The following is an 11985-nucleotide window of genomic DNA, read 5'->3' on the forward strand; positions in this document are numbered from 1 at the left end:
TTGTATAGACTAGGATCCAAAGATACCTCTTAAGCCTAGATACTACTAAACACAAAAGTCAGTATGGAGACCATAACACTTGAATTTGAGTTATGGTTGGTATCATTGATGACTAAAACGACTTGCCATAGACCCACATATCTGTAAATGCATTTTGACTAGTACAGTAGTTAATAATAGTGATGTGCATTTATGAAATGCACAGTTTGAGCTCTAATATAATTTCAGATAAGATTTGACAAGTCAAAACACATACATTATGATCCATTCCATCACCAGTACATGAAGTAATGACTAGCCTAACCGGGTATTGGATGATAACTACAATATAATAAGATAGCTTTTGATGTGTACTATATACTGTATTAGTGTTTTTTGTTTTTTTGTTTTTTTTTTAGCAAATAATCACTTACTGTCCACATACATCACTTGTTATTTCTTTTGCACAGTGCTGTATTTTACTAAATAAAAAAAAGCTATTATGCTTGTAATAATTACAAAGTTAATCATTAGTTGTTAATCGAGTAGTTATTAATTAAGTGTGCCTAATAATGCTTGTATCTCCATTTTCAATGTTTGTCAAAATTGGGCCATAAATAGACCCACAGAATTGCTCCAAATGAATGAATGGAACAAACTGGAGTCAAATCTTTCTACATTGACTGCCATTTAGTAAGTTTAAGTGTTTCCTTTTCCTGTAAACATGCCAATTTACTTTACGGCTCTTTAAAGAACCTTTAAAAAATAGACATAAGTATATTAAATAAATAGATATATAGTATATTATAGTAGATAGTATTTAACTCATTGTATATTGATATCTTTTTATTTAAAATGATAACTTTCCAGGTAAAAAACATATACTTTCTGTACACCCAGTCTAAAACATGCATAATTATTTAATAATTAATTGGTCACTTTTCATATTCAATTCAAGATCATTGTGATTGTAATACTTGTTTTATTAAAAACAACAAACACATTACACATTTCTCCACATGTATAGTCTTACACAATACAGTATACAGCCATTTAATGCAAAAGAAAAAAACATTAATCTGGAAAAAAGGCTCAACATCTGTCTTGGAAAAGCTTAAAAACCTGTTTTGGAAACACAGAAAGGACTGAGCACAACAGAGTGCAACAGTACAACATTCAGCACGACACAACATTATAGAACATGGTCTTTAAAACTCATTGTGCACAGTGAAATACGGTGTAGACATTCAAAGCTGGTGTACTACCAACCAAGCTAAAAACGTGTCAGCATAAAACACATTGCATTCTAAGTGGCAAAGTCTGTATATGCTTACTCTACTCTTTGCTTTGCTTGAATGGAAATGTGTGACATAATTAAGTTCACATGATTATTTATGGTTTTGATTATGTATAAAAGGCTCAGAGTGAAGCTTAAAGAAACTTGTGCACTTACAACCAACCTCAATCCCTTCTCCACATGGCTCTACATTCCTTACAGTGAATAATACATTAAGGTTATGAGCTGTAGGCACCCAGTCATACACAGGAGTTTACTGACATTGCTCATGGTGACCACGCTACATCTTGAAGACCAGAAGAAAGACTATTGGTCTCAATATAACTGTGTTTTTCATCATAAAGGCCCTCAGAGTGGTCTTTCAGTTGCCTTTTTTTTTGTCCACTGTGGTCATCAGGTCTTTCACCCACTGCTTTTGGGGGTCACCGCAGAATGTCTTCGATTTCTTCAGTGTGAATCTTTATTGGAAATAAAATAAAATGTATTTTAGCCAATCCAAGTTTGGTTCAATACAAGTTTATATGCAGTCACAGCTTTTAGCTAGAAATGGCTTTGCAAAAGCATGATTTTGTACTGCAGGTTGAAACAGTAGATGCAGTCACTTTGTGTAGTGTTTACATTGCGATTGTAGTTACTCAGTGACTGAACAGCAGGCAAGCCGCATAACGAGACAGTGAAAGAATACCAGACTCCCACTGGAAATGCAAGCAGTTTTTTTTGGGAAATTCTTCACTTTCTGAGAACAGCTTGGGAAAATAGCCAGAACTTACACAATAGCAGGGATGTTGCACCCCCCGTCAGTGTGCTGAAGTCTGTAGCTCACTACCCTTCGTTTGACGATGTTTTTCACCTCGTTAGCGTACTTTAAGCAACAATTTTCATAGGTACCTGTTGTAAGGAGAGTATAAGGGAAATTTAGATACAAGTGGATGAGTTATGCTTTACTGTAACATGCTAACAAATGTCATGATCAGATGCACATTCAATAGAACCTAATGTAATATTACTGCTACTGCAAACTTGAGGTAACAAATGCCAAAATTCCCACCTATTTGCAAAAGCAGAACTGTACTGAATTGGAGGGCTATTTTGTCTATTAGAACCAATTATTTAAAAAAAATGCACTCTTCAGCGATTCTTTAACCTCTTAAGCAAAATGCACTATTCAGTGGTTTCAGATCCCGCCAGTTTGCACGGAATTACTGTTCTCCATGAAACACTTGTAATTACTGGGTAACAAGTTGAGTTTAAGAGGCTAAAGAATATTGGGTCTCATTCACCAAATGTGTTGCTGAGAAATGTCCTAACAGAAAGTCTATGACAGATTCATGACATTCTCGAAAATCCCAAATAAAAAGATTTGATGATTATCAGAATATTCAGAATATGTAAAACTTGTTAAAACTGTTTTTTTAAAAAGACATTTTTACTCTTAAGGATGGTTGATAGAATAAGACCCAATATTTGTGAACGAGCTGTACAAGAACGTAACAAAGTTAACACCCAACAATAAAGGTCTTATAATAAAGGCTATAACCACTAAACATCTGGATCACTTCTGAAACAAATGACAGCATAATAAGCAATTACCTTGTGCCAAACTTGGGTACATGCAAGCGAGGAGCAGGAGTAAGAAGAGTGCACGAGTCTTCATGGCTTCACTCTGTCTGATCTTATCTTAGGAAGTACAGATGAGCTCTTCTCACAAACCAGCTGCAAATGGACCTGATCCTTTTTTTTTTTTAGGTATGTGTGTAAAGCGTGCCTGGCGTGAAGATCAAGATCAAGTCAGGTCGGAATATGTACCGTGGAAGAGACAGCAGTAGTGCTGCTGCTCATTTTGAGTTTACTGCACTTCCGTTTTTGAGAGCTTCTGCCCATTTATGGCAGTCCACGCCTCTTAAAGACATTTACATAAGAAGTAGTGCAGATTACTTGGAACCAATTTTTTTTTTTTTGAGTGAATTGTTCATGGAGAAAGGGACACATTTTATGCTGGCCCCATGAAGAAATAGTCATGCTCAAAGTATAGGAAAGTACCTAGTAAAATTGATGGAAACTTCTTTTGTCCCTATTCAACTAAGCTACCTATGTTGGCATTGTGCAATATCCTTGGCACACTTCTTTTTCTTTAGCCCTTTTACTGTTGATGTACTTGAGGCACTCAAGGCCAATAAAAACAATCAAATATTGTGCAATGAGACAGCCGAACTCCCATGAGGCCATATACAGCTACGAACATGCCCATGTGTTCTATAATTTTGGCTGAAATACAAGAAACGTACGAGTCGTTAGTCCTCTCTAGTGAAAAGCTATTAGCGTAGAGGCCAATCAGTGTCAAACGCAACACTAACAGTACAGGCTGGCTGTAAATCCTATGTGTTCTTTAAAGTGGTTGTTCAGTTCATGCAAGCATTTATTTGCATGCGCAAAAATGAAATTAGAGTAGCTTAACCCCTAAACACAGCAAAGCTTATTACAAACATATATTGAGGTGTATTACTCAGTAACTACAAGGACCTCTGTACAAACTGGTGGGACTATTCTTTGGTAATAGAAGTTTATAACACTTAAGGTGTTCTGGAAACTGTATTCACTTTTTTCATACTTGAATTATGAGAGTTCTGCACATTGAGGTGACATACCATGAACCTTAAACATTGTTGTCTCTTTTTTGAAAAGAAAATCCCACACAATCAAAACTAAGCTATGTGACAACCCCTGGTAATATGCATTTTGTATGTCTTTTGCAGTAAAGAAAGACCCAGAAGAGAGATGTTTGACAACCTAAAAAACAACAACATCTTGTTCAGACCAACCTGGCACTACACACTTTAGTTCTGTTAGCTTGTTAGCTATGTTTTGCTTGAGCAAACTCATAAATCGTTGAGGAAAATAGAGGATGAGTGCTACCTTTACCGTTACTTTTTTTTTTTGTTATTTTGCCGTATACTCACCCCTGAAAGCAGTATTCCCTCCACTGACTGACAGAAAGTTCTGACTGGTTCATACAATTTTACAGTGTCCATTGTTTGGTTTGGAAGAGGGTCTGGGAAGGAAACCCTAGAGTTGCTTGTAGCAGCTGTAAAACAGGGCTGTAAAATACCAAAACCCCAAGACTGTTAAATAACAATCTTGGCTCATTTGATTTACATCCCCTAGATTTACATACACTCAGCCCACAAGAGAAAGCCTTTCAAAACACTGTCACTTCAGGAGAACATAATGTTTTTGATACTTGTTGTCCAATGTCTAAGACAAGCATACACATCAGTCAAGGAAAACGAGTTTCTAGGTAAACCAGGCTTTGTATGGTTATATTGTTCTAAAGAATCTAAAGAATCATTTAAAATATGGTTCTGTGTAGTGCCCAAAAGGTTCAACTATAAGGTTCTATAAAAACATTAGAATTGAAATGCTTTCTTGAGTTGCCATGGTTCTGGTTATAACAAATGTTGAAAGTTTAGTTATACGGTCTTAAAAAAATAATAGTGCTAAAAGGATGAATAGTGGGATGGAAGCAGTCTCTAAATGGAGCTGGACTGTGGGCCTCCAGGGCCAAGGTTTGGGCCATTGTTCTAAGGTATGGCTCAAAGAATTTCTATTTTTTGTGTACCTCCAACTTGCAGAATAGAGTAGGAACAGCACACTTTCTACTGCATGTCTCATCACCAACAATGTCATGTACCTAACTTGCAATGGTCCAGTTTTCTTTACTCAAATAAGCTTAAGGCTATACTACAAAGAGAATGCCCAATGGTGAATCGCCATTGAGGCTATGACCAACGTTTGGAAAACTGGCCTATGGTATTTGTTTAAACCCAGTATAAAAAAAGAAACAAACTGCATGTGTGGAATTGAAGGGGAACTACGTCTACATTTTTAAAGATAGTTACGCAGACCTCCCAATGAAACTGATTAAACTATATATTTTTTTTATATAAACATGCTAATTCTGCTTACATAAACTATAACACACTTTGGAATTTTGTGTGTAATTATGTGCTTTGATTAATTCAAACCCATAAAGTATATGATTTTAACACCATGTTCTTAAGACTGTTTTTTGTTTTTAGACCTGCCACTGACAGCAATATCTCTGATAGACAAGTGTATTTGATGCCAAGATGCCGTGTTGTGAAAGTATGTTCTGTGTAAGATTTTTTGTGTAATAGTTCTCTGCAAAAACTTGTCTTAACACATTTCTTTAAAACATTAATTAGATCATGCAGAAAAGAATTTAACAGGGTAAATGGTCTGTTCCTGCCACTGAAAACTTTCTTACTGACGTTGCAAGATCTATGAATCGTTGCACTGTAGGATTTTTGCCCTGCCCTGAGAAGCTTCTCCACCTCACAAGAGAAACTGAAGTTAAAGAATTTGCTTGGGAATTTTGCGTCTCAAAAAGAAATGACTATTAAGAATGTCCAAATGTTTGTGGACACCCCTCACTCACTGCTGACACAATTGAACACACACACAGCTTGTCTAGTCCTAGTAGAAAAGTATTGCCAATAGAAAGACTCTTTGGAGCAGATTAACAGGAACCTATTGGCACCATGCCTAATGCCAGACATGGGCTAGTTGGCCATAAAGCCCACCAGCATTTAGCTGTTGAGCAGTGGAACTGTGTTCTCTAAAATGGTGGTGCTCCATCCAAAACTTGGGATGAGTTGGGGATTTGGGGATGAAATAAGGTGGTGATCATCCAACATCCTGACCTCACTTACGTGGACTCACTATCACTGAATGCAGCCAAATCCTCACAACAGTGCTCCAAAATCTAGTAGAAACCCTTCCCTGGAAAGTAGAGACAATTACTCCAACGGAAACAGGATGAACTAATTTTTAATACTCTTGATTTTGGAGGAAACAATGAATGAGCAGATGTCTTTAATCTATATACACATTTTGTTGTTTTTGCCTCATTTACAATGCACTACTTACAAGGCAATACTCTACTTGTTTAATATATTTAACACTGATTACAAAACCATAACACTCTTATTCAAGGCTTCTTTTTCTTCTAATTATTTATTATAAATAATAATTAACAGTTGGCTATCCTGCTTGCTGGGAACACTACACTGACATTCTGTGTTTGAGAGCTTCTCAAATGTAGCAGCTGTAACAAAAGCGGGGGGGGGGGGGGGTCTTCAGTCAACGCTTGAAGACAGTGAACAACTCTGGTGTTCGGACCTCCAAGGGGACGTTCGTTCCACCACTTCGGTGCCAGGACATCGTGGATCCTGTGGATCTTAAAGCATAGTGGGTCAAGCCAAAGAGCTGTACAGATCGGCTTTTGACCATTGCCATCAAGTGCAAACAGGCTGGTCCATTCTTGTTTTTGTAGTGTAATTTTATTACCTGAACCTAAAATGAATCTACTACACCTCAACCTACACTTAACCTACTACACCTCAACCTACACTTAACCTACTAAACCTCAACCTACACTTAACCTACTACACCTCAACCTACACTTAACCTACTACACTTCAACCTACACTTAACCTACTACACCTCAACCTAAACTTAACCTACTACACCTCAACCTAAACTTAACCTACTATACCTCGACCTACACTTAACCTACTATACCTCGACCTACACTTAACCTACTACATCTCAACCTAAACTTAACCTACTATACCTCAACCTACACTTAACCTACTACACCTCAACCTAAACTTAACCTACTATACCTCAACCTACACTTAACCTACTATACCTCGACCTACACTTAACCTACTACATCTCAACCTAAACTTAACCTACTACACCTCAACCTACACTTAATCTACTACACCTCAACCTACACTTAACCTACTACACCTCAACCTACACTTAACCTACTACACCTCAACCTACACTTAACCTACTACACCTCGACCTACACTTAACCTACTATACCTCGACCTACACTTAACCTACTACATCTCAACCTAAACTTAACCTACTATACCTCAACCTACACTTAACCTACTACACCTCAACCTACACTTAACCTACTACATCTCAACCTAAACTTAACCTACTATACCTCAACCTACACTTAACCTACTACACCTCAACCTACACTTAACCCACTACAGCTCAACCTACACTTAACCTACTATACCTCAACCTACACTTAACCTACTATACCTTGACCTACACTTAACCTACTATACCTCGACCTACACTTAACCTACTACATCTCAACCTAAACTTAACCTACTATACTTCGACCTACACTTAACCTACTATACCTCGACCTACACTTAACCTACTACATCTCAACCTAAACTTAACCTACTATACCTCAACCTACACTTAACCTACTATACCTCAACCTACACTTAACCCACTACAGCTCAACCTACACTTAACCTACTACACCTCAACCTACACTTAACCTACTTTACCTTAACCTACACTTAACCTACTATACCTCAACCTACACTTAACCTACTATACTTCGACCTACACTTAACCTACTATACCTCAACCTACACTTAACCTACTATACCTCAACTTACACTTAACCCACTACAGCTCAACCTACACTTAACCCACTACAGCTCAACCTACACTTAACCTACTACACCTCAACCTACACTTAACCTACTACACTTTCACTTACACTTAACCTACTATACCTCAACCTACACTTAACCTACTATACTTCGACCTACACTTAACCCACTACAGCTCAACCTACACTTAACCTACTATACCTCAACCTACACTTAACCTACTATACCTCAACCTACACTTAACCCACTACAGCTCAACCTACACTTAACCTACTACACCTCAACCTACACTTAACCTACTATACCTCAACCTGCACTTAACCTACTACACCTCAACCTACACTTAACCTACTACACTTTCACTTACACTTAACCTACTATACCTCAATGTAATTCTAACCTAAACTTCGCCTGACCTTTAACATAGCCCTAACCCTAACCATAAACCTAAATATAACCCAGTTGAATGTGAAATGTGAATGCGAGTTTCTGTCCATAAATTACACTGTGGCACTGCTGTTTTCCCAATCCTTCTTCAAGTACATTACAGGCCAGGTTGTGTGTATTTGGCAGAACAGTGCCACCAGTGGGCGAGAGCTCCTTGTAGTCATAAAATATGTACAATGTCTTCGTGGAAATTTTATGAATATTTTTGGTGTGAACTTTTATGGTATATAAACAAATTTGCAAATTGACCCGGTGCATGATTAACCATCCAGAAGTTGAATATTTTTCTCCATAAACATTGTCTTTAGCTCAAATAATATTATTTATTCAATATTTAGTGTTTTTAGAATTTAGATTTAGAAGTAAACAGAAGTTAGTCAGAAGTAAATTTAGAAGTCCAGAAGTTAATCACATTGCGTATAATTTTACTCTTTTTATTCTCTCTTCAATGCTCTATATGATCCAAACAGTGTGTGTAATACAAACATCTGCAGGGTTGCAAAAACATTAATTTAATATTTTTTTACATCCATGTTTATTACACTGATTAAGTCCAACAGAAAGCAGAAGCCCAGCATTTTTCAAATTGACATAACAAAGTTAAAACCAATATTACTATTCTACTGGTAAGCATGTGTGTGTGTGTTAGTGCATGCATGTATGTACACATACGTGTTGCAGGAGATTTTGAGAACCATGTTTGGTGTGTTTTTGTGTTTTTAGTTAGCCCTCATCCTCATCCTTGTCCCACACATTTTTTACAACACAGTTACATCCATGACCTGATTAGGACCATATGTGCCAAATTCCAAGGCAGTCACAACTATATTTTAAAACTATGTGTGTTTGCCTATAAAAAAAAAACATTGATATATTGATTATAAGAACAAGAGTTTGTTCCCACTACTCCCAATACTTTCTAAACATAAAAAAATGATTGCAGCTTTAATAAATCTGTGCAATACAGTCCTATGGAATTGATCAACCATGGATAGATGGATACAAACAGGAACGAATTTTATGTTTATTATATTGTGTGATTACAGTTAAGGAGAATCTGATAGGTGTTAATTGTAAGATCATCTTAACTGGTAGTATAGAGTATACAGTGTAATGTTTGCTCAACCAATTGAGAGACAAATTGATGGTATAATGCTTTCAGGAAAAACAGCTCAAGTCAGTTAAGTCTTCAGTTGTGTGGACCATGAAATTCCTGGGTATTTGATGAATAGCTTTGCATTTCATTTTATGAGATTCCTATGACTTTTAGCATGTTCTCCCTTTTCTGCTTTATTGATATATCCAAAGAACACAATTTATTCTTCTCTAGAGAATTTCTTTATGCAAAATATTTCCAAATCAGAATTCTTCTCCTCAACTAATGCCACACTGTGTTGAAATGGAATGGAGTGAATTTACTTAATTCATCCATATGTATAATTTCTACATGAATATTGAATTACAGACAGGGTCATAAGTATTTGGACAGACTCAATTTGTATAATGTTGCCTCTGTACACCACAATGAATTTGAAATGAGGCAGTTAGGATGTGTAGAAGTGTAGACTTTCAGGTTTTGTTCAGTTCAAATATTGTTAAACAACTGTTTATGTCTACATTTTACAGGCTCAAAAGTAACTGGATAATTAACTGAGCAGTTTCATGTCCAGGTGCGGCCAGTTTCTTTTTAATTTTGTGTAGCTGTTCATGAAACATTTAATAACAGAAACTCAAAAGAGTCAAAAAAGTCAAAAGCTCTCTCAAGTAGGAAGGTGTATCATTGTCAAAGTCTTCAAAGCATACCACACCATCTGTCAAACATGGTGGAGGCACTGTTAAGACATGAGCATGTATGGCTACCAGTGGAACTCGGTCACTGTTTTTTATTAATGATGTGACTGCTGATAGAAGTAGCAGCTTGAATTACTTTAAATATACAGCTATTCGTTCTGCTATGAGTTAAACGCTACAAAAATGATAGGATGGTGCTTGCCAGTAGAGAAGGATTTGGTCATTCCCATGGCTTTCAGACTTTTGGAAGTTGTTAGCCTTATTCATTTTAAATGAGGAGGTGGAGTAATGTCATTTTACTAAAGGATGTCTGTAAAAGTAATGACTGATTTGAAAAAACTGCAAAAAGCACATTCAGTGCATCACTTTTTTCAGTTTTTCAGTTTTTAAGCTGTGCTGGTGCTGCGCCTGTGCTCTTCTGATTGAGACCATGTATTGGAATTCGAGTAGAAACTTTAGAGGCCATTGCGCTGAGAAAAGACCAGCTTTAGTTAGTGAGTTATGTTTGTATATTTCAGGGGAAATGCTTTGGAGCATTATCCTTCTCATAGAAGCAACACTATTCGATTGCATTTTGGCAGAAGCTACCAGTTTTTTTTTTTCAGAACACCCTGGAACACTTCAATAGCATGCACTTTCACAAGATTCCCATGACTTCTGGGAAGGAAAACAGTCAATCACCACACACACACACACACACACATATTGGCATGCTTCGCAGAGCAGGCGGTTCTTTTCTGCCTTACTATCTTGTGTTAATATCCAGCTCACACGTGGTGTTTGTGGCCAAATAAAACCTTCTGACTGCAGAACCCAGGACATGTCAGAGTTTCAGCGACACTTCATGAACTGCACTTATTTGTATAGTTTGATGAATGGATGGCTCATGTTTCTCTCTGGTAAACAGCTGTTTTTTGTTAAAGGAGTGAAAACAGTGGACATCTGCATTTCTCCAACTGTGAACCATGAAGAACAGGCTTTGCCTTTTGAACCCTCCTCTTCCTCCCTGTGGGGGCCAACAGCACAGCACACTCTTAGACAGCTCGCTCACTTTGGCAGTGGTTTTAAACGTCTAATTTATTGCATGTGGGCCTATTTTTATTGACCTTCTCCGTGTTGATTGATGAGTACTTTAATGAGAGACACACATGCGTCACACCATGTTTATGGCCAAGCGAAAGTATAAAAGAAAATCTGGGTGTCCCAATAATTCTGAGAAAACTTGGAAGTGAATAAAAGAATTTAGAGACAGAGAAATAACTTAATTAATAGGAGAGAGGGGGCACAAACTGCCACGTTTAGGCTTTTTGAGCGATTCAGCACAAAAGCAACCTGCTCTGCTCTACTACAAATAAGGACATAAACACTGTTTGCAGCACTGACTGTTTACGAATGTTTCGGCTGAAAGAAGAGTGAGTGCAAGCATAACAGCGTAACCCATGGATGGGGTAATTTGTAACAGATTGGCTAGGGGATAGCTGTAAGCTAAATATTCTATTTAATTCAACTTTACTGTCATTATACTAACACAGGTTGTACTGTGCAATAAAATACTGTTAGGCTACATCCCTGGTGCAGAATATGTAGAACATGATACAATAGTGCAGAGACAAAAGACAAAACATGAGACAGGTTGCATAGACAATAAGCACAAAGACAATAAATACAACACATGCAAAAATATACAATTATGTACATGTACATGTGCAAATGCATGCATGATGAGGTCCAGACTAAGTTACTACACTAACAGCAAAATGAAGTAAATATATAGAGCAGTGATGTGTCATGAGTGTAAATGGAGGAGTAAAACAGGGAGTTCAGGAGTGTATGCTAAGGTATTCCAGTCTGGTGTTGTAAATAGCATCACATATGTAAACAAATGTACAGTGCAGTAATGAGTATAGCTCAGCAGCTTCTGCCAGGTGCTACTAAAGGTCTACTAAAAAGTCT

At 37.1% G+C, this 11985-nt stretch overlaps 1 protein-coding gene across 1 annotated transcript; it reads right to left on the reverse strand.

Moving 5' to 3' along the window:
* Positions 1–941: 941 nt before the first annotated feature.
* ccl25b (chemokine (C-C motif) ligand 25b) lies at positions 942–3103 on the reverse strand. The gene is made up of 3 exons (XM_072660229.1): positions 2867–3103; positions 2047–2164; positions 942–1734 (listed from the first exon to the last, which is right to left on the reverse strand). The coding sequence occupies exons 1-3, from the start codon at positions 2928–2930 to the stop codon at positions 1638–1640; spliced, it is 279 nt and encodes a 92-aa protein (XP_072516330.1). The 5' UTR covers positions 2931–3103; the 3' UTR covers positions 942–1637.
* Between the last annotated feature and the right edge of the window lie 8882 nt (positions 3104–11985).

The sequence above is a fragment of the Salminus brasiliensis genome, chromosome 17 (genome assembly GCF_030463535.1).
Source record: "Salminus brasiliensis chromosome 17, fSalBra1.hap2, whole genome shotgun sequence".
Classification (NCBI taxonomy): Eukaryota; Metazoa; Chordata; class Actinopteri; order Characiformes; family Bryconidae; genus Salminus; species Salminus brasiliensis.